Genomic DNA, 24,557 nt, shown 5'->3' with positions numbered 1-24,557 from the left:
ACAACTGCTTTTTATCAGACTATTGTGGATGGAAATTCAGTAATGTCTCTGTTAAAAACAACCACTTTTTGTGGAAATATCTTGGCTGGAAATGCAGTGATGTCTTGGTAACAACAACTGTTTCTTGTGGAACTATCCCAACTGGAAACACAGCAATGTTTTGGTAAAATAAGTTGCCTTTCATTGCGCTATTGGGACTGTGATGCTATGTACCGCAGTGATGTCTTTTCCTCACTTCCTTGCTGGAAATGCAGTGATGTCTCGGTTAAAAACCACTTTTCGTGGCATTATCACAGCTGCAAACGCAGTGATGCTTCTGTAAAAGCAACCACTTTTCATGGAACTATCATGGCTAGAAACAAAAAGATGTCTCTGTAAAGAAGACCACTTTTCGTGGCACAATCCTGGCTTGAAATGCAGTGATGTCTTGGTAAAAGCAACTGCGATTTGTGGCATTATCCTGGTTGGAAACATAGCAGTGTTTTCGTAAAATCAACCTCTTTCATGGCAGGAAACCCAGTGATGTCGTGGGAAAAACAACAGATTTTGTGGAACTATCCCAAATGGAAACAGAGCAATGTTTAGGTAAAATCAATTGCGTTTCACAGCACTGTTGTGGCTGGAAATGCAGCGATGTCTCAGTAAAAGCAGCTGATATTCGTGGCACTAATCTGGCTGGATGTGTAGTGATGTCTCAATAAAAAAGTAGCTTTTTATAGGATTATTGCGGCTGGAAATACAGCAATGTCCCGGTAAAAACAACCACTTTATGTGGGACTTCCTTGGCTGGAAACAAAGCAATGTTACGGTAAACTTTCTTGGCACTATCACGGCTGGAAATGCAGCATTGCCTTGGTAAAAATCAACCGCTATTTATTTATAACTGTCAGGGCTGGAAACACAGCCATGTCTGGTAAAATCAACCACTTTTGATGACTCTAGACACTGCCATGTTTTGGTCAAAATAAACACTTTACATGGGACTGTGGCTGGAAATGCAGCGATGTCTTGGAAAAAACAACTGCTGTTTGTGGAACTATCCCTTCAGGAAATGCAACAGCGTCTCGGTAAAACACAAACAGTTTTGTTGTTAGTTTCAAACAGTGGTCTGCAGCTTGGCAGGTGTCTCACCGAGGGGTCATACGTACCTACTCCTCCTGATGATATAAACTACATCATTTTAAAAACATCGATATGTTGGGTATGAAATTACAAATGCAACATGCTCTTAGTTTGCAGGAACATATAATGCCAGCTCTTTCTTCTGGGCTGTGTCACCAAATAAGAACAGATATACATGTGTGCTGTTAAAAGGCAAATTCCCAGAGACAGTAATGTGATCAGCAGAAGAGAAGACAGTCGGTCTCTGTCAGCCTTTCTGCTCTACATTTTTCCACTGCGATCCGCTGGGTCAGATTTGGAGGGGAATCTGCAGGATTGCAGGTTTGTGAACTCGAGTGTCGTCCCGCTGGGAACATGAGATGAGAGTCTTTGTTTGGTTAGTTATTCTGCGTAAAAAGAGAAATAAAAAAAATGGCGTCAGGAATGCAGCTTCTCTGCCATCTGAAATTGCCAACAGCAGAATTAAAGGGCTTTGAGGAGATCTTTTTCTCTCACAAATATCATAACACTTTGTATCAGTGCAATGGATCATGAAATGGGCTGCTATTAAAACGACATTAACAGACGTGGATGTAATCTCAGTAGGTAGATCCAGGGGGAGGACTGAGACAGATGCTGAGCTAATTTATGCTGCTAAACTCCACTTGGATCCGTGCGCTTGTTTGTAATGCTGTAAATTGATGAGCTGTAGAGCCAGGGGGGCTTTGGAGGCCGGGCGGGGGGACGTCCTTAAAGCCAGATTTTAACAGAACAGGGAAATGTTCCAGTGATGGTCAAACTCAACACACATCAAAGTGAAAGTGGAGCTTAGAGCGCAGGTTGCTGAGTTTAGATCAGAGCCTATATGGAAAAGTTTAAGATAATACAGAAGTTATTATCCCAAAGGGAAATGTTGTGCAGCAGTTCAATGTATCCTCATAAAAGGGTTTATATAGATATCCTACAAACCTCCTTCTTCTTTACTCCCATCAGTGCATTGGTGATGTAGAAACTCAGCAATGTCTTGGTCAAAAACAATTCCTTTTCTGGCGCTATCCCGGCTGGAAACACAGTGATGTGTTGGTAAATAACAACCACTATTCTAGCTGGAAACACTGTGGAAGTGTCTATTGTGGCTTAGTCTGAGTGGGCAGAAGTTCGCTGCATAGATCAGCCTCTCATTGGGCGGATTTCAACATGTATTTCAACACGTCCTTTACTAACTTTTGCAGTGTTCGATCTTGCGGGGATGTAGCCATTTTTCTGCCATGGTTTGCGTCCTGTAGGCGATATTTTTGTGGGCGTGTTACACCAAAACCTGTTTCCCCCCCGGCAATATTTTTGTAAGCACACCATTGCTGTGGCACCACCCAGAACGATTGTGATTGGTTGAAAGAAATACAAACAGCCGGGGCGTTTTTTTCTCCAATCTTAAAGTGAGAGTCGGCCCAGCCAGACCTTTCTTTTCTTGACAAAGGTCTGGTGAGCGAGACTAATTGTGGCTAGATGTTTCAGTACAAACCACCACTTGTCACAACACTTTCCTGGCTAGAAACGCTATGATCTTTTGGTAAAAAAAAAAAAAAAAACAGCCGCTTTTCGTGACACTTTCCTGGCTGCAAACCATGGATACGTTACATTTGGACAGTATTATGTAGCTGATACATTGAAACTTTACATTTCAGTTGTTCAGTTGTTAAACCACTTGTTCAGAAAGGATCATGTTTTGTCTTAAAATACTTGCTTTTGGGGGCACAGTCCCTTGTGCTGCATTCACAGCTCGTGCTGTGTTTGCTGGGAGTAAACAGCAGAGCTCTTTGCTTGACAGAACTGGGCAGAACCACCAAAACAGCATGGAGGAAAGATTAGAATAGTTGTTGTGACCAAAACTATGAAGCTGGTTTCTGATGATCAGTGAAAGTATGTTTGTGATCGTGAGTAGCAAAGCTGCCTGAAATGAAACCATTTGGAGAGAGACATTATAATCATCACAACCATCACAACAATAAACCATAATTACATTTTTCCGTCCTGGAAAAAGAGTTGAAATTTATTTATTCACATAAATAAAGCCAAAATATTTTTGTGTTGAAAACGATTGCCTTTGATCACTTCCTGTTGTACTGACGGTCAAAAGTTTGCAGCCCCTTCGTGTTACTTCACAGTGACTGGATCACTATCTGATATCAAAAAACTTAAGTTTAAATTCATCCGTGAAGCATTTGATTTCTAGTGGAAGTCTGAGACTCATTCTAACCAGATGTTAAAGGGATAGTGCACCCAAAAATGAAAATTCAGCCATTATCTACTCACCCATATGCCGAGGGAGGCTCAGGTGAAGTTTTAGAGTCCTCACATCACTTGCAGAGATCCAAGGGGAGAGGAGGTAGCAACACAACTCCACCTAATGGAGGCTGACGGCGCCCCAGATTCAAACGTCCAAAAACACATAATTGAAACCACAAAATATCTCCATACTGGCAAGCGCACACTATCCCTTTAAAAAGGTGTCAGTGCATCTATTTCTCCTGGACTCATACGATCAGACAGAGAACATCCTGAGCTTTTGTAGCACCTGTCTGATCCCCGATCTGTTTCTGTTTCCTGTGTCTCATTCAAATGCACTTTTTCATTTTTCACAATTCTATTACAACATATTAATCAATGAATCAATCATTTATTTGTCACATGGAATTATACAATGTACAACTCCAGTAAATTGTGATCCCATCAGCTCTTTCAGAGTGTGCACTGTGATTTAGTCATTTTATATGTCTTCTTACATCATTGGCTGCTACTTTATAATAGTTCATGGTTTCTGGCTGTCCGCACATCCTGACCTTAACAAGACAACTGCATGGTTGCATCTCCTGAACACGGGTAGCACCACACTGCAGCCGCCTCTGAGCGATGTGCAGCATTGATACACAGCAGGAACAGGACAGCACCTCATATTCCCACAGTCACACCAGTCCTCATTCACCATAAAGCACACGTCTCCATTCCTTCCACTCCAAATTCATCAAAATTCAGAGCGTGGTCAGCAGTGTCTTTTGTCAGACACCAACTAAAAGAGCCGTCCGTTACTGTTTAATGGCACCCAGCGGTGTCAGGGGGACATAGGGCAGGACAACAGCCATAGTTAAGGCAGTGGAAGTCTGAGTAGGATGGGCGGGAGAGGTGGTGGATGGGTCCAACAACCACCGACTTTCACCCGAGAGGCCGGTGTTCACTTCCTGTAAGACTGTAAAGCCAAACCCTGTTCTTCTTTCCTAAACCCAACCACGTGCTTTTGTTGCATAAACCCAACCACCTGAGTGTGTTTGCAAAACGTAACCATGTGCTTTTGTTGTTGAAAGAACAAAACGTCAATTTGAGGTGTTGCACCGTCATAGTGCTTTTATTTTGAAAGAGACTGTATGCAAACTGTACATTTCCTGTGAAAACAGAAGTGTATTTTGAAAACAGACAATGCATGTAACAGGCTGAAGTTGACACGGCGTCCCAGAACGTCAACAACCAACACACCCAGGGTACCTTGGACGTCATATGTGGACGTGGAAAGTCCATGACCAAACGTGGACATGTGACGAGGTCGGAGTGAGGATGTGTTGCTCCTTCTATCTGTCAGATCAGCGTATAGTAGTAATGGCGGTGTCCAGGATTTAGGCAAGTTTTGGTGAACCACAGGATTTTACAGTTCCTGATATCCTGCTGGAAACTGATGACAGAGGACATCCAGTATATTTTCATACGCCTGTACAATGGCTAACAGGATGCAGCTGGTGTCCATCTCTTCTCCATATTTTCCTTAATGTTTACTGATGTTTACATTCAAAAACCATGACCTGGCTAGCTAGCAGCTAGCTAGCAGCAGGTGGAGAGCTTACAGACTGGTGAGTTGATGTCCTCATCCTGATGAGTGACCACCCAAGCCAACCACACTAACCTCCACCAACACTTACAAAATAGACATAAGAGCCTACATGTTGCTCAAATTTAGCACACATTTAGCAGCACTGTCACAGAGGCCACTGGAGCTGTCTGTTTCACAGAGCATTTGCTGCAAAATTTCTACAGGAAACATGTTGAAATAATTCTACTGCACTGATAAATATTTACTTCTACTAAGAAGAATCAGTTTAGATTTAATAGCAGACACAAATTACCTGATAAAATGGAGATATTTTGTGGTTTACATGTTCCTGTGATATGCGGCAGCATGCCAGTGTTGAGCTTGGCTCTGTGAAGTGGCTTCAGTTTAGCTCTCCTACTCTTCCTCCAAACAGATGTTTCACTGCTGCTCTTTGGCAAACAGCTCAGCAGAGTTGATGAGCAGCAGAGATCATGATGGAACATTAAACTGGACGTGATCTGCTGTTCACAACAGAAGAATGTCCTCGACAGCCTCCTTGTCTGTCTTATTTTGTGGTTTCATCTCAAGCCTTTGTAGCTGTGTTTATGGAGGGCCAATCCAAACTGAGGCTACGTGTTAGTCTGCTGCTAGACCTCTGAATCATCGCCCACATCTCCAGTTTGTCCAGCTTTTCAGAGAGGTTTGGTGTTTCTGGTGTTGCGTTCGCTGACTGCTGAACAAGCTGATCGGAGCTGTGTAGGTTGGACTGAGAATCTTCTTGTGCCAGAGCCAGAATGATGGTGCCTGAGGTGTTTCCAGCTGCTCAGGTTGCTGTGAATCAATTTACGGAAAGTTATTTAAGTTACAGAGTTATTAACCCTTTCAAATCTGACATACCACGGAGGGCCGCAGGGCATCAGTGTTTGCATGATCCTGTTAAAATAGATCTGAAATAAAAACCATAAAAGAGAAGAGAGGGAGGCTTCTGTCCTTCGCAGTCACCATGCCAGTTCAATCATTAGAGACAGAAGAATGAAGTAAAGATCATATTTAATACGGAACATGAGTGTGGAGATTTAACAGAAGTCTTTGACACTTGGACACCAGAGGGAGATATTTTGTGATCAAGGGACATCTGAGCAGCAGTAGGATAAACCCCCCCATGGAGTCCAGACGCTGGTGAAAGTGGTGGCTGCTGACTCTTAACCTTTTAGCTTAGCTTGTATAGATTCTGTGGATATGAAGCTTTGGAAGATACTCCAAGAAGTGACATCACAATAAGCATAAATACCAATGAAGGCACTGGCAGACCAATTTCTTGTGCAGAATTCCAAGGGTTTACCACGAGGCACAGCGTTGGTATTTCAGTGTGGTCATTGTGTAGCTTCAGTGAAGAGTCTGAAGGAAACAGATGATTCTCATACAGTGGAAAAGTCATTTAGATGCCTGGAAACTACTTTCTGCAAATGCAAACAAAACTTAAAGGTAGACTGAAGGGGAATGCAGAGAGTTGAGGAGGTTAATAGTATTTTGAGTGGCTGTGCAGACTGCAGGCTGGTTTTGTGTTACCTCTGATTGGTGGAGATGAATTCAGGCTCTTGGGAACAGCTGTAATTATCTACAGTCTGTGAGAATATGGAGGCAAACCTGCTTCAATTTGTAACAACGACCGGCGCTGATTTCTCTGTATGTTTAGAGAAGGAGTACAACCCGAGGTGAACAGATAACAAATGAGCAAGTTCACCTATGTGTGTCTTTCACATGCTGCTGACACCACTGAGGTGAGCTTCATATGCAGGAAGTCTCGTTTTCTGCTGGTGATTTGATGGGAATCTGTCCAAGCACAGTTTCTAGGAATGTCTCTGGTGTACGTTTTTCATATCTGCCATGTGCTTTAGATTCTTCATGCAGAGGTCAGTGTTTATCTGAGGCTGAGGTCGGTTTCCTTTAGTCTGGTTTTGTCTGAGATCACAGATTTCAGCTTCACCTCACCACTGTGGGGGACTTGGTTGTGGTTCTCACATTTGTTGTCTCACAATGTTTTGTTTTGCACGTCTTGTGATGATCTTCTGAAAACTTTTGTACTTCAGTGCAACCAAAGTCCTGCGAACATGCCCAGGAGACCACAGTGGCAGAACAAACAATATACAGATGAATCTTCAAGCTTTTTTTGTGTTACTAAAATGTACAATTTTAATGTTAGGTTTAGATTTGAAATCTAAAGGGTTTATAGTCTTGGGAGCAGGAATGAAATAAGAACATTAATTTAGTTAAGATTACATAAATGTTGTTTAGAATGTGGATATTTTGGTCTGATGTTCAGTTCAGTTTCAGTTTCAGTTTATTTAGAGTGTAAAATCACCATGGTAGAAACATGGTCTCAATACACTTTACAGAATCAATTACAATAAAAACGATGAAGGGAAAGAGTAGACAGCCAAATAAGCAAAAACAAACACAAAAAGACAAAGGAAAAACAGACAAGGATATAACAATTAGAAAACTCAAATTTCTCCAAAACATTGGGTAAAAAGGTGTGTTTTAAGAAGTGTTTTAAAAATTGCAGTGGAAGTAGATTCTTTAATATGTAGCGGGAGGCAATTCCATAAGTAAGGTGCACAGTAGGAGAAGGCCCTGCAACCAATTGATTTTTTATTTACTGAGGGAATAACCAGAAGGTGAGAGTTCAGAGAGCGCAGAGGACGAGGCGGAATATAGGGTGTGAGTAATTCGGATAGGTAGGATGGGGACAGACCATGTAATGCCTTATAAGTTAAAAGAAGCATCTTAAAATCAGCTCTGGCCTGGACAGGCAACCAGTGCAGAGATGCTAAGACACGAGTTATATGACTGTATTTACTGGTTCTGGTCAAAATTCTAGTGGCAGCGTTCTGCACAAGTTGAAAACTACGAGTAGCAGATGCAGGGAGGCCGGAGAAAAGAACATTACAATAGTCTAATCTAGAAGACACAAGAGCATGGAGGACGATTTCAGCATTGCGACGAAACTAAACAGGGCGGATTTTAGCAATGTCACAGAGATGGAAAAAGGTTGATTTGGTGATCTCCCTGATATGAAGCTGTAAAGATAAAGTTTGGTCAAAGGTGACTCCAAAGTTTCTTATGCACAAACTCTCCGTGATCATACATCCATCAACATTACAACAAAACTTTAGAGACAACTGCTTCTAATTAGAGGGCTTGATCACCACTAGGTCAGTCTTGGCAGCATTTAACATGAGAAGGTTCTGACTCATCTAGATTACGGGTCTGAGAGGGGTTATCAGGCTGTAGTGGCATGTACAGCTGGACGTCATCCGCATAGCATTGATATTTGATGCCACATTCTGAGATGATCCTTCCTAGAGGGAGCAAATAAATACAAAACAGAAGAGGGCCAAGGACAGAACCTTGGGGCACACCAGAGCTCACATTGGAGCTTTCAGAGAAATAATTATTGAACTGAATTATTATTATTGTTCGGACATATAAGACCTTACAGGGCATCCGAAAGTTCATGAAAGACTTTATTCTCTGAAGAGCAGGAATATTAACAGAGAGTTTGATAAAAAATCCACCCTGATGTGGCGCCGTACAAAAGCTCTGAGCCATCAAATTCCTTTTTAGTCATCCCATAAAGAGCCAGTGGAGCAGTGGTTAGTATTGTCGCCTCACAGCAAGAGAGTTCCTGGTTCGTACCCTGGGGTGGGGGCGCCCTTCTGTGTGGAGTTTACATGTTCTCCCTGTGTCAGCGTGGGTTTCCTCCAGGTGCTCCAGCTTCCTCCCACAGTCCAAAGACATGCAGGTTAACTGGTGACTCTAAATTGTCCGTAGGTGTGAATGTGAGTGTGAATGGTTGTCTGTCTCTATGTGTCAGCCCTGTGATAGTCTGGTGACCTGTCCAGGCTGAACCCTGCCTCTCACCCAGTGTCAGCTGGGATAGGCTCCAGCCCCAAAGCGACCCCTAACAGGAGAAGCCATTACAGAAAACGAATGGATGGATATAAAGAGTAGAGGTGTATACATCCGATCTTATTCTGGATCCAAGTTTTGGATGAACATATGGAAACATCCCTGAGCTTGACCCCATCTTCTACAAATCACAAAACCACTGTCAAATATTAATTCGTTTTGTCCCATACATTTTGTTTGCTGGTCCAGGAAGCACTGTCTACATGTAACTCAAATGAAGAGGGAGTTGGTGGACAATGGGAGGACACAGCTCAATACTTTGTCTCCCTGAGCCCTATTTAAATGATCAATAGCTCTTGGTTTACAGTGCATGGTGCAAGTGCATTTAGGACGTGCCCAGCTCCATTCTTCACTGTTAAACGATGTATAATCTGGGCACAAAAAGGCACAAGGCATGAAGGGGTTGTATTAAGTCGCATAATTAACTCCAAGTATGTTATCGGTGTTTTCAGTTCTCAGAACTGGAGAAGCCTCTTGAATGAGAGGTGAAATGTCTTCAAGACACTCAAGCAAGTCCAGTTGCCTACGATATAGCACTTAAGGTCAAACGCTTTCTGCTGCCTCAGAATAGAAATACGCCAACAATGCCCTTTACCACACCTCATTTTAAGAGCTACACGCCCATTGTGGCACAGATGGGTGCAAGTACTTACACAGCGTGGGTGCTGGCTGTGAAAATGCCAACTGCATTGGTCTGACACTAGCAACGACAGTTGTGCTGCTCTGTGTGTGCACGATTCTGCAACTCTAAACTATGTTCAGTGCTGAGTTGAAGCACAAACACCGACATCAAACACCCACCATCTTTCCTTAACCCAAGTGTTTTAGTCGTCCATAAATTACACTCCTGTTGGATGATTCTACATTTCATGACTTCTGTCCAGTGTCAACATTCAGTATCGTTGCAGGAATGAAGCGAGGAGCAAACTGAGGTGTGGAGGTTTTAAATGCATGCCGGAGACTAGAGTAACATTAACTATAACTACAATCTTTGAGGGCGGAACATAAGCTAACTACAGTTATCGTACCATGAGATATTGTAGCATCAGTATTAATATTTTGCAGAGTAGGTGTACAGGATTGTTTCAGTTTGAAAGCTTCAGACTTCCTGCTGAACACATCAGTCTGTAGAAGATATTACTGAATTCCTGGACTCCCTCCTGTGATTAACGTCTATCTGGAGGAAAAGAGCCTCCTCTCCTCTCTACCCCCGTCGTTACCTTGACCTCCTTCCTTCCCCTCCTCTGTCTTCACCCCTCCTTGTTCAGACTTCCCCTTTTTTTGCTGCTCTCTCCTCCCTCCTTCCCATCTCACTGCTGGTGTCCAAGATTCTTTGGCTGCATGCTGTGATGAATGTCTGTCAGCAGACTTAACAGCTGAGGAGTCTCCTCTGTCCTCCATCACCTCCTTTTGCCTCCACTGCCATTCAACCATTTCCTCTCACAGATCATCTGGACAACCTGTCGTCTTCTCATCAGGTCTTTGCCTTCAGCATTTGGGGAAGAACTTCCTCTCTCCTCCTCATCCCCTACATCATCTCAAGGATTATCCTACATAATCTCCTTCATATCTCCTCTCCATGTCTTTCTCCTCTTTGTCATCTTCAGTTTCTGTGTTCAACTTGTAGAGAAATGTTCATTACCTTCTCTGACTTTGTCCTCTTCTATTCCTCAATGTCTTTGTTCAGATTGTGACGAATGAACTTCTTCTTCTCTCCTTTGTCATCTAACAGACCTCCCTTAATCACTTTGGCTGTTTCTCCAATCTCTTCAGTTTCTCTCCTTCTTCCCTAAACTTGTAATGAATGTTTGTCAGAGCTCCAAACAGCTGTGGAGTCCTTCTCCTCCTTCATAATCTCCTCCATCTGTCTTTTTCTTCCTCCTCCTCCTCCTCCTCTATCATTTCTTCACCTCCTCTTCCTGATGAATATTTGTCAGAGGGTTTCAGAGTTGAGGAGTTCCCTCTCTCCTCCTGCCGCTCCATCATCTACTGGACCTCCTCCACCCTCGTTTCTCTTTTTGGTTCACCACCTCTCCTTCTTATTAAATTTCGATCCTCCTGCCTTCATGTTGTGATAAATGTTCATCAGAGGAGTCGACGGCTGGACTCTCTCCCTGACTGATACTGCAAATCTTACCTGGATATCTATCACACCTTCTTAACGGCTCAGAGATTCTGGTTCTGTTTATTGAGTTTTTATTCTTGTCATATTGTTTGAGTGAGAAAAGAATCCAAAACAACACACTTCATTTATAACACAGTGAAACTGCCATAAACAGTCATTTGTCTTCAGTGGGGAGGTGTTTCCATATTCTGTATTTTTTTTTTCTACATTGAGCTGCATGTCCAAGCAGTGTCTGAGTTTTATAACAACTGTCTTTATCTGTCTGTCTCTCTGTCTCTGTCTGTCTCTGTCTGTCTCCACAGCTCGGTGGCGGTGCTGAGGGACTGTATGAAAAACAAAAGTCTGGTTCATTTCTTCCAGGAGAGACAGACGACTCTGAACCATTCTTTACCTCTGGAGACGTACCTGCTCAAACCAGTGCAGAGGATTCTCAAATACCACCTGCTACTACAGGTGACTCTCCAGATACTACACTTAGTACTTCAAATACCACCTGCTACCACAGGTGACTCTCCAGATACTACACTTATGACTTCAAATACCTCCCCCTACTACATATTATACCACAAATACTAAACTTAGTACTTCAAATACTACCTGCTACCACAGGTGACACTCCAAATACTACACTTAGTACTTCAAATACCACCTGCTACCACAGGTGACACTCCAAATACTACACTTAGCACTTCAAATACCTCCCCCTACTACATATTATACCACAAATACTACACTTAGTACGTCAAATACTATCTGCTACTGCAGGTGATACTCCAGATACTACACTTACTAATCCATATACCACCTGCTACTACAGGATATACTCCATATACTACACTTACTATTTCATATACCACCTGCTACTACAGGATATACTCCATATACTACACTTACTATTTCATATACCACCTGCTGCTACAGGATATACTCCATATACTACACTTACTATTTCATATACTACCTGCTACTACAGGTGATACTCCAGATACTACACTTATGACTTCAAATACCTCCCCCTACTACATATTATACCACAAATACTAAACTTAGTACTTCAGATACTACCTGCTACTACAGGTGACACTCCAGATACTACACTTACTAATTCATATACCACCTGCTACTACAGGTGACACTCCAGATACTACACGTATGACTTCAAATACCTCCCCCTATTACATATTATACCACAAATGCTACATTTAGTGCTTCAAATACCACCTACTACTACATGATATACTTCAAATACTTCAAACACCACCTGCTTCTACAGGTGATACTCCAGACGCTACATTTAGTACTTCAAATACCACCTGCTACTACAGGTGATACTCGAAATACTTCATTTTTGACTTCAAATACCACCTGCTAGCACAGGATATACTCCAATTGCTACATTTAGTTCTTTGAATACCATTTACTACAACAGTTGATTCTCTAAATACTTTATTTAGTGCCTCAAAAACCACCTTCTACTACAGGATATACTCCAAATACTATATGTGGTACTTTAAATACCACCTGGTACTACAACTGATAGTCCGAATACTACATTGAGAACTTCAAATGACACTCGCTATTACAGTTGATGCTCCAAATAAAACTAGTACTTTAAATATCACCTATTACTGCAGGTAACAATACAGATACTAACTGGTAATATTCCAAATACTACATGTAGTGCCTCTAAGACCACCTGCTACCACAGGTAACACCTTAAAACTTAAATACTGAACTAAATACCTCAGATACTACTAGACACTACAGGTAATACTTGCCAAATACCAAATCATACATGTCAGTTATTGTAAAGGTATTTCAAAAACCACCTCCATTACTACCAATAACTAGATCTAGTATTTGAAATTCTGCCAAAACCACATGCAGTACCTCAAGTGAAAACTACAAGTACAGATAAAGCCACAAATACTATATGAAGCTTCTCTCTGTCACCACAGGTAGAACCTCAGATATAACATACTTTGTGTAATACAACAAATACAGGTAATTCATTGTGAGTAAATTCAGGGAACTACCAAAGCACCACAATCAGTACATCAATAGCACCTTCTCCTACCTCTAATACCACCAGCGACTTCAGGCAACACCTCCAATACTTCATGTGGTTCTTCACATAGCACCTCCTCCTACAGGTTTACTCCTCATATTAACTGCAATACTACAAAACGCTACATGCCATACTGCAAATACTATCAGCACCCACACGTGACTTAGTAGATACCACATGGTTTACTTTACCACCTGCAACAACTGCAAATACTACACATAATATCTCACAAACCACCTGTTACTATAGGTAACGCCTCAAATACTACGTTTACCTCAAATACCTCAAACTCCTGCAGGTACCACCTCCAGAACTGCATGAGGTACTTAAATACCTTCTGATAAAATATTTAACACGTCAGATACTTGGTGCAGTCCATGAAAAGGACTAAAAAATCTAATGGAAAGATGTACGCAGCTTTTTAAGCACTCCACTGATCGTTATGATTTGATACTTGATTGATTGGAGTCGTGTGTGTTTAAGATGTTGAGAAGAAGCTGATGGATCTTCATAAAGTTTTGGTTTCTAGGCGACAACTCTGTTTCCTGTCAGTAAACATTGTTTTTGGCTCAAATTAGAGAGTTATAAAGTTTTTCCTGCACTCAGTACGAAACACTGAGGGGAGACAGAGGACAGCTGAGGACACCGAGTGTGTCTCCTCTTTGATTTTAAAGATGAAGTGTGTGTGTCCCACATGTGGACTTTGTTGTACGTCCTCATCAGCTCACATCTGTACGGTTTTACTGACATCAGAGCTCACGGCCAATAAAACAAGGACAAGACTGTGACATCATCATGCCAGATGAGGGTCACTGACGAGAACAGGATTTTTGTGTGAATAATGATTAAGTAGAGTGACATATATTTGACCAAAGCCATGAACGCTAAGTGGAAAAACCCCAAAATAAAAACTAGAATTAGATTTTGGAAGATTGGGAAATGCAACCACCCAAAAATGAAATGTAAAGCTGTGTTCAGAGAGCTATGGTTAAGTTTTTACGGCATTTATTGCAATAAAATAGGTTAGAACGTGCATGACGTGTCAAGTTGGAGCAGAGAGTTTTAAGCCTGTAGTGAAAGATGGAGCATTGACCCAGATGAGTGACCCCAGGGTCCTCTCAGTGACGGGACAGCTAAACGTCTGGACATAGAGGAAGAGTTCAGGGTTTGACAATGACTTGGAAGTAGAAAGAAGCAGTTCCCTCTGCTGCCCTGTATTCCAGTGCCAGAGACATGATTTGGATGAAGCTGCCACAGAGAGACAGTATAGTTGACGGAGAAGAGGACCGTTGTGGGAAAACTCGTGGAGGTTAAACACCAGACAGGCAGCAGCATTCTGGATGAGCTGCAGAGGTCTGAGGGCCTCTTCCCTGGTGACGAAGAGGTGAATAATCCTGATGTTGTACAGGAGTCTACTGGAACGGCTGCATGTTTGGTGAAGTGACAGTTCATCATCCAGTTTCCAGATCAAGCCATGACGTCCACTCCGAGACTTCACCTGCCAATGGAAGACTCCCATTAGGCATTGCCCTGTCCCAGTTCAACATGTTCTCATCCCAAGTCTTCACATATCTCAGCTTTGTCGGTGGATATTCACGTCTACATGTTACCCGTTAGATATCCTCATGTGTCTGCTTTTGACATACTGAGACACCACAGCCAACGCTGGGACGTTAACAGAAGCTCGTGGTGAGGTTTAGAAAACACATCAAGGTTTGGCTCTACATTCATACAGGAAGCGCACAGTAGCGTGCTGGGTGAAAGTCTTGGGTTTGTTGGACCCTACATTGACTTTCCAGACCCTTTTACTGCTAGTAAACAGTATGGTGTTTTTTGGTGGGTGGGGCTTAACATTAGCTAGCGCTAGCAGGCAAGTTCTGTTGACTCCTATGTAGCCTACAGCCCTGTGGTGGCGAGTTGCATTTTGCCTTCAGCTAATAAAATGACGTCATCGTGGCGTCGGCCCTAAAAGGGTCTATATTACGTCTTTACCAGCAGCGTTTCAAGCTGATGCCGTGCAGCAGGATTTCAACTGAAACGAAGCCGTTCCATGCTGGTGGAAAAGGGTAACTTTGGTTTTGAAAGTTTAAGATATCGTAGCACGGAGAAGAAGAGGGGACCCAGAACGGAGCTTTATGGGACTCCTGTTACATGTTGCACAGTTGAGACACAGATCTTCTCCAGGTCACTTGATAGGAGACAGAGAGAGTGATGGCCCTGAGACTGCCAGACTTTTAAAAGGGGATGTAAAGCTTCAGGCAAGTGAGGACAAAGGAGAGTTTGTTTTGGCAGTGTGTTGGATAAACACTGTACCCAGTGAAGATGAAAAAGTAGCTGTCTGTCTGTCTGATACTCAGAATTAAAGGATCAGGAGAGAAAGAACGGGAGAGATTGGGACTTCCCTACTTTTGGCAGGGCCCGGACTTTAGAGGCCCCCTGACTCTTTGTTGGGCCTGGTGATAATAGTATGTATAATTATTTCTCTAATAAATTCCAGCTCTCGCTGGAATCATCAGTCACGACCTTTACAAATGTCTTAACTCAAACATCTGAAGGTATTCAGCTGACTGCCTCATCCATAAAACACAAAACACACATGCACTTGCACAAGGAAATACACAAGCAGCTTTTCCCAATAAACTTGTTGAGTTTCTTCACTGGTTCCAGTCCAAGCCCACCTCTGAGAGGAGCGAGGAGCGAGAGAGGGATGATGAAACAGACAGAAACCAACACACACACACACACGCACACACACGGTTAAAGCCTGGTCTTTGTTCTCTCGTGTTTGGTCTTTATCATTGTGTGTAGTTGTTGCTCTGTCTACAGTGGCCAGTATAAACACCGGTCAAACATGTGTTTGGAGCTGTGCTGGGATTTTCCCATAATCCTCAGCTGGTCCTGCTTCACTCATTTCTGTGATGAACTGCTGTGTCAGCGTGGTTATGTTGTTTTATTCTGTTTTTTAATGTGTCTTTTTATTCACCACTTGAAAACAGTTGTGTGCAGAGCACTGTAGTTTGGAATAAACTCTTTGCAATTTTTTTTTCTGGCAAATTTACAAATTGGTCTCATGTCTGAATGTCCTCTCAGGAACTTTCAAAGCACTTTGACAAGAGTGACCCTGGATATGAGGTCATTGAGGACGCCATCATCACCATGACAGCAGTGGCCTGGTACATCAACGACATGAAGAGGAAACAGGAACACGCAGTACGACTGCAGGTAAGAGATGATATGCTGTGTATGATTCGTAAAGCCTGACGCAACTTCTTTGACCTTTATAAGGGAAAAATATTATAACATTTACATGTGTCAGTGTTAACATTAATATACAGCACTTATTCTGATGTAAGAATATGTAATATAAATTAAGCAAAAATGATGAGCCAGAGATTGAAACATAAAATCACCAGACTTCCAGTTTTATTGCACTAAATGAACTTTGGTAACAGATAAGAAATCTGTCTGAAATTATATTTATCCAAAAATAGATAGCCAGTATCATTTCTCAGATATACTAGATCTAGTTAGCATGTATTTTATAAAAAAAAAAAAAAAGAAGAAGCTGTTTAGCACTTCTTCGGATTAGAATTATAGAGGACCTCTGAAGGTTCCTTGAGGAACACCTTCCGAAGTTTTCACGAACCTCCACTTCATTTTGCTTTTTATGAAGGGATATCTTCTGTAATGATGAACATTATGGTTTAGTTTTTGCCGTCACTGGTCCATAAAGAGAATAACGACATGAATAATACTGTTTTTTAAAAAGCAAAGTCACTTCTTTTGTCCTCGTTGATAATGAGATTGTGTTTTATTAAACCCAGTCACCAGACAAACTGATGGCATGCTACATTTCTGCAAACCATGGATATGTTGCATTTGTGCTTTGTTATGAAGCGGATATTGTAAAACTTTATGTTTATTATATTTCAACGATGCTGTGGTAAATGGGTGGTTGGGTTTAGGCGATGCTTCAGTAGACCAACTGCTTTTCATGGCATGATGCGAGCAGGAAATGCAACGATGACTTGGTAAAAAACAACCACTTTTTGAGACACTATCCTGACAGGAATGCGGCGATATTGCTGTGCTACAGTGCAAACGCAGACGATGTTGCTCTATCACATAATTTCTGTGTATTTCTTGATCTGTCAATAACTCCCAAAATTGTCCATGGATCGGCAAATGTTGAAATAATATACTTTAATAAGAACATCAAAACACTATTCATGGAAGCCGTCATATTTAAAACGGCCACGGATATCTTGTTGATGATCGATTGGATTCAGGGTTCAGAGAAGAGAGTGCTGGATAGGAGAAGAAAAATGGCGTAAATCAAAGCACAACTTGCGCATGTTATGTGCTACTGCAGACAGACTAACTAAACTCTTCGGTTCCAATATCTTCAGAACTAATTTCCAGCAGCAAATGTAATGAGTTTTTTTAATAACAAGGTTCAAGACATCAGATGTGCAATTAACTCCTACCAAAGAATAAAGTACCATCACTGCATGCGTCTCAGTTCTTCCACTTGCTGCCTTGATGTTTTACCCACTAGCTTCCTTCAAACTGTACTGAGCAGCCTGGTTAAATAACTAACTCAGAGTTAATGTCTTCCTCCAATCTGGCACTTCTCCAAATGCTTTGAAAACTGCAGTCATCAAGCCTCTCCTAGAGAAGAGCAGACCTGGCAGGAAGTGCAGCGATATTTCATTAAAGACAAGTGCTTTTATGACAGGGAACCTGCCAGGAAATGCAAATGTTTCGCTGTATGTGACTCTATCCCCGATGGAAACACAGTGACAGGTCACCAAAAAAACTTGTTTAGGACTATTCACAGCAGCAGATTAACCCACATTGGTGCTTTAGTGAGTGTTTGTGGCGGCAGGACAGAGACAGTCATGACCTGAAGGATTTCAAACCGCCATAGAGGTTGACAAATCTTTCCAACATCTTCTAGACTGTGAAACCTTGTAATAATAATAGAAAGCCCTGACCTGCACAGTGTTGGAACAAAAAGGCCAAGCGGATTTTCCTGCTTCCTGACACAGAGTTCGCACTCGAGCAGCTAACAGGCCAACATTTCGTCTCTGAGCCTGCAGCCAGCTTTTCCTCCTCAGGCCTGTAAAGAGACAGACGGGCGGCTGGAGGTCAGCTGGTTGACCTTTAGGTGTCAAACTCTACAACTGCTGCATTCCACAACTTCCCCCGACATGTGTTCACATCATGACACACACGGGAACATGTTATTAACCTGTTCCATCACATGTGGATGTTTTCACTGTGTGTGTGTGTGTGTGTGTGTGTGTGTGTGTGTGTGTGTTGGCTTCGTTTTAACACCCCTCCTGTCATTTCTGCCGTTTCCTTGCTTTGGTCCTCTGTAGCCTCTTTGACAGTTTTGCCTTCTAATTTAGCTTTTCAGGTTTTTCTCTCACTGTTTCCTGCCTGTTTCTACTCAGTCTGACTCAATGTAGATCAGTTCTGTTAAATTCAAAGGTTCCTAAATTTAAATTGACCTGTATATCAGCTCTAAAAAGCAGTGTCACTCAATGAAATCTTTATGATCTGATTTAGACCACTACATCACAATTTTAGACCTGTATATAAAGCCCGAGTCATGTTATACCTGCATTAATTTAAAGACTGTCTGTGAGATACTCTTGAGAGACTGCAATGATGTGGACAAAGTTGAACGTATCATCAGTCTGGAGAAGAAAAGACAAATAATGGCAGGTGTTCATTGATACCAGCGTCAGAGAGAGAAGCAACAGTCTGATCACTTAAATATCTGAATGATGTTTGGGGATTTGCTCAGTGTTGAATAGTTGGTTGATATAATACAAACCACATCATACATGGTTAATGGACCTGCACTTGTATAGTGCCTTTCTAGTCTTCCAAACACTCAAAGCACTTTTTGCACACATTCACCCATTCACACACACATTCACACACTGGTGGATGAGGCTGCCATACAAGGTGCCACCTGCTACTCAGGTTAAACACACTCACACACCAATGGAGCAGCTATCGGGAGCAATTTAGGGTTCAATATCTTGCTCAAAACCGGTTTGGGGACCTCAGAATTGCGTCCCTGCTTTTTGCATATGATGTGATTCTGTTGGCTCCATCACACCGTGACCTCTAACATGCACTGGAGCGTTTTGCAGCCGAGTGTGAAGCAGTAGGGATGAGAGTCAGCACCTCCAAGTCTGAGGCCATGGTCCTCTGTCGGCAACCGGTGGTTTGCCCTCTCCGGGTTGGGGGAGAGTTACTGCCCCAGGTGAGGAAGTTCAAGTATCTTGGGGTCTTGTTCACGAGTGAGGGTAGAATGGAGCGTGAGATGGATCGGCAGGTTGGTGCGGCTTCTGCAGTGATGAGGGCGCTGCACCGGTCCATCGTGGTGAAGAGGGAGCTGAGCCAGAAGGCAAAGCTTTCAATTTACTGGTCCATCTACGTCCCAACCCTCAACTATGGTCATGAGCTCTGGGTAGTGACCGAAAGAATGAGATCGCGGATACAAGTGGTGGAAAAGAGTTTCCTCCGTGGGGTGGCTGGTAGGGTTGGGTCAGTATGAGAAAAAAAAACGGTCCGGTTTTTGTAAAAAACCACATCAAGTCGGTAATACCGGATTTTCACCACTGGGGGGTGCAACTGACTCATTTAAAATAAAAAGCGACCTTAGGACAACAGAGTGACAGTAACAAGTTGTTTCTTTTATTCCTTACAAATAAATTTTGCAGCTTACTCAATCAGTGCAAACAAGGGTTGCCTCCTTCGTCTGGCTCAAAGCCAAAGTGCTGCCATAGTGGCGCATTCCTTGATTTCGTCGAGACTAAATTGTCCGCCATTATCAACTCCCTGTCACTATTAAACAAACTCCAGGCTACAGTAGAGGCGCATGTGCACTTGCACTTCCTAGCTCAGTCCCCGCCCCCCTCTCTCTCCTGCTTGCTGTGCGCTTGGTGAAGAGGCAGACACAGGTGCTCACAGACTCAGGCGTACTATAAGCGGAGCGGACTCCGTGTAAAAATGTCCGTGAAAAATCCCTGCGATGTGAAAAATACATGCCGAACAGTCTTTTGTGTGACACTGGTGCGCGGAGCGGAGTCCGCGCAGTCGTGCTTTGCGCGCACAGGGCTTGTGGATGTCCACTTTTACCGGGCGGACCTCCGCGACGTCCGCTCCGCCCGAGTATGTGGTCTGGTCGGTCTCAAAAAATAAAACCCGGTCCAAGACGGAGTACCAGACCGAATTGGTATTACCAAGAACCAACCCAACCCTAGTGGCTGGGCTCAGCCTTAGGGATAGGGTTAGGAGCTCGGGCTTCCGGAGGGAAGCCCGAGCTCCTAACCCTAACCCTAACCACTGGTAGGAGGCCCCGGGGCAGACCCAGAACACACTGGAGGGATTACATATCTCATCTGGCCTGGGAACGCCTTGGGGTCCTCCAGGAGGAGCTGGAAAGTGTTGCTGGGGAGAGGGACGTCTGGGGTGCGGACGAAGATGGATGGATGATGGATGGATGGATGGATATCTTGCTCAAGGACACTTCCACATGCTGACTGGAGGAGCATAGACGACCTGCTCTACCTTCTGAGCCCCGGCCGCCCCACATCTCAGTGCCATGTTGGGAGATGTAAATTGGTGTTTCTACAAACCATGGATACATTACATTTACATATTATAGCAGATACATTGAAAGTTTTACCAGCACTGTGGTTAATGTGTGGTTAGGTTTAGGAACAAAAAACACTCTGCTATGGTGAGGGCGAGATCATGTTTCGCCTCCATGGCGAGCTGCTATCCATCTGTTTGTTTGGGTTTAGTGCTGATCAGTGCGTCATTTCATGCTGCATTTCTATTGGTTGGTCAGTAGACGTAGATGGTAACATCCCAAATTACTGACAGTTAGAATTTCATCCCAGGCTGTCTTTGATCACAAGACTGTGACAACAGCCATCTTTGAACCTCTCACTGTGTGACGAAGAACCACAGTTTTAGAGCCAAAGACCAAAGATATTGCCACGTTTCTTTATCATTGGTCATCTTTCGTCTGGGACAGCCAGCACAGTAGCAGCTGAATTTGGATTATTTGAAGATGATGAAAGTTCCTCTGGCGGTGGCGTTCGCTCTTCGTACTCCATATTTTTCCTGTGGCGTTCTGAATCAGTTTTACGGACGATATTGTCACCACTAGCTTTGCACCCTGCAGGTAAAGGCACTCTTTACTACTGAGTACCAGCCTAATACAAGCCTTCACCATATGTTGTTGTTTTGAAATTCAAATGAAGGTTTTTATTTCGGACAGGCCTTCATGAAAGCGCTTTAGCTTCAGTGCAGTTTGAATTTTGGTCTTTGGACCTACACAGCCAACAGGAGTAAAACAATCATGCCAGCGTCATCAACAACAACTTGTTTGCCTCTTTAGTCTCAATCTGTGATAGCTTCATTTACATCTCTACATCCCTCCCACTCTCTCTCTCCAGCTGGTTGTGTGAGGTCAAAAGTCGTCTCCACAGCTGGATGACTGCCTGTGGCTCTGCAGAGGAGCTCACTGTTTTCTAGAAACACAGACATCCAGGTCGTGTGTTTAGGAATAGTTTAGCAGTCCTGACCTGCGTTTCATAAGTTCAACCTCTGAAGGTTGACGCAGCAGGAAGTGCACAGGTGTTGACTTTTGACCTCTCGGCAGCTGGGACCGGAGGTGAAACGGCCACACCAGCTCAGATGGAGGAGAGTTCACATGGTTTAAAGAGATTGTTTTATTTTTCACAAAAATAAAATCCTTCCTGTTTGTGACTCAGTGTTTTTTCCTGTCAAGAAGTTAATGTGGTCATTTTTACACGTGATGTTATTTTAAGGCAACAAACTCTTTTTTAAACAGGAGGTTTTTTTTCTTGTTTCTGCACATGCGCACTGAGGACGCCTCAATGAAAAACCATGTCATTTCTAAAGCTGCATCACTACAACCAGCCTCCAATGACGTTCCTTCTTCCCTTCTCAGAAAACGTATAGTGTCAAGTTTAAAATGACAGCGTCTAAATGGAGACTAAACAACCAGTTCAGGAAGATTCTTTCTGTTGACCTTTATAACATGATGTGACGTTTTTCCTCCTCCTCACAGGAGATTGAGTCCCTCCTGGTGAACTGGAGCGGGCCAGACCTCAGCGGGTTTGGAGAGCTGGTTCTAGAAGGTTCCTTCAAGGTCCACAGAGTGAAGAAGGAGAGGGCGTTCTTCCTGTTTGATAAGATGCTGCTGATCGCCAAGAAGAGGCTGGAGCAGTTCGTCTACAGCACCCATATATTTGTGAGTGTGTCACCATGGTTTTTATTTATTGTTCAGGACATCCGGCTTTAAACTCAACTACTAAACCTGCTGCTCAACTCTAACAATGTAGCTGCAGCTTTGGTGCAAAACCTTTCAGTGTTTAAAACGTCCTGCTCTGTCTTTCTGTCTCTCTGCTGCAGTGTTGTAATCTGCTGCTGGTGGAGAATCTGAAGGATTCTTTGTGCTTCAAAGTGTCGGATCAGACGATTCCCAAACAGCAGCACATCGTCCAGGTGAGTGTTGGACTGAACACTCAACATTCTCAACATTTCAGTCCAGCTGTGATCCGTCTGAGGTCACGGCTGAGGCTCCGTCTGTGACAGAGACATTAAACATCTTATAAACTGTTGTTCCTGTTACTGCAGACAAAGAACCAGGAGGAGAAGAGGCTGTGGGTGCACTACCTCAAGAGACTGATCGTAGAGAATCATCCTACTTCTCTCCCACAGAAGGTAAAGAGGGAGGAGGGAGGAGGGAGGAGAAGGGAGAGGAAGGAAGGGGATGATGGGAAAAGGAAGATAAGGAGGGGAGAGGGAAGGAGAAAGGAGGAAAGGAAAAGAGGGAGGAGGAAGTTATGGAGAAAGGAAAGGTGGATGGGAAGGAGGGTTAGAGGAAGGGAACGAGGGACGGAATGAATGCAGGAAGAAAGGGAAGGAGGGAGGGTAGAGGAGGGGAGGTGAGAAGGGAGGAAGGAAGGGAAGGAGAGAGCAGTGAAGGTAAGAAGGGAGGGGCGAAGTTAACTAAGGAGGGGGGAGGGGGGGAGGAATGGATGGAGAAAGAAATGGAAGAAGGGAGGAGGAAAGAGAAGGAGAGAGGATGGAGGAAGTAAAGTGAGAAGAGCAGGACGGAAGATAAGGAGGGAGGAAGGGTGGAAGGAAAGGAGGGAAAAGTGAAAGAAAAAAGGATGAAAGGGGAGGACGGCAGAGGGAAAGTAAGAAGGGAGGAAGGAAGGGAAGGGAAGGAGAGGGGAGAAGGAAAGAGAAGGAGGGAAAGTAGAAGGGGAGGAAGAAGTTTAAGGATGTAGGATGAAGGACAGAAGAGAAGGCGGGAGGAAGGGAAGGAGGGAGTAGTAGTTGTACAGGGGGCAATAGTGTTCCTGAAGTGTTTCCAACAGCAGAAGCAAAAAACAGGAGCAACATTACCTTTAGTATTACCTGTAGTATTACCTGTAGTATTACCTGTAGTATTACCTGTATCAGTGCAGTAACTCAATCACTTCTATCAGTCGTAGTTCTGGTTGAAGTAAAACCACTGGCAGATGTGAAAGTAGAAGAACACTGGACAGGGACACCACAACGGTTCTGGTGGTCTTTGCTGCCACCTGCTGGTCGAACACAAACTCTCTAGTGAAGACCTGCAGCTGCTTTGTGTTCTGTGGCACAAACATCAAAACCTCAATACATAAATAATAACAAAATATTTCTTGAGGCTGATTTTGCTGTAAATCTCAATATAGAGGAGCCAAACAGCTCTGACACCAAACTCACCCAAAACTATAAATCGGTGGTTCACTAATGAAACAATACAGTAAAATATAAAAAGCAAAACTTACTTTTGTGTCAGAATATTTTTCACTCTTGGACACATGAGTGAAAGTTGACTTTCTCCTTGATGTTTCTCTGAAGAATAAATTTTGCTCCTCGTGTCTTTGAACCATTATGGCACCAAACTGATGAGCAGAAACACAAGAAGGATAATTAACACACCAGACAGAACTACTGTAGAAAACATAAAACACAGACTGAGAAACCACAACTTTTTCTTCTGTTTCTGTAAAACGTGAATTTTCTTTTTTTGCCTCTGCGCCTGAGACAGCCGTATCCAGAGGCAATATGTTTTTGGGTTATTTGTCCATCTGTCCAATCACCTGTCCCTGTCTCATGAATCCAGTATCTCAAGAAAGTCTTGGTCATTGGGACCATATCTGTCTCATTCTTGTGTGAAACACCTGGAGGTAATTTCTTTAGCACTGGCACAAACATGAACTTTGACGCAGCAGTGAACTGATTAGATTTCGGTGGTGAAAGGTCACTGTGACCTTGGGTCGGTCTCATTTTGTTAATGTGACATCTCAAGAAAACCTTGAGGGGATTTTCTCAAATTT

At 43.2% G+C, this 24,557-nt stretch overlaps 1 protein-coding gene across 1 annotated transcript in view; it reads left to right on the top strand.

The window, feature by feature from the left end:
- Positions 1-24,557, top strand: part of plekhg2 (pleckstrin homology domain containing, family G (with RhoGef domain) member 2) — a 141,412-nt gene that overhangs the window by 87,179 nt on the left and 29,676 nt on the right. Inside the window, exons 7-11 of the mRNA XM_078167384.1 lie at positions 11,357-11,507; positions 16,213-16,344; positions 22,250-22,432; positions 22,594-22,686; positions 22,819-22,905. Coding sequence (XP_078023510.1) covers positions 11,357-11,507; positions 16,213-16,344; positions 22,250-22,432; positions 22,594-22,686; positions 22,819-22,905 — 646 coding nt within the window. The remainder of the gene's footprint in view (positions 1-11,356; positions 11,508-16,212; positions 16,345-22,249; positions 22,433-22,593; positions 22,687-22,818; positions 22,906-24,557) is intronic.

This window comes from Epinephelus lanceolatus, chromosome 4, assembly GCF_041903045.1.
Source record: "Epinephelus lanceolatus isolate andai-2023 chromosome 4, ASM4190304v1, whole genome shotgun sequence".
Classification (NCBI taxonomy): Eukaryota; Metazoa; Chordata; class Actinopteri; order Perciformes; family Serranidae; genus Epinephelus; species Epinephelus lanceolatus.
This window is presented reverse-complemented; position numbering and strand designations above follow the sequence as displayed.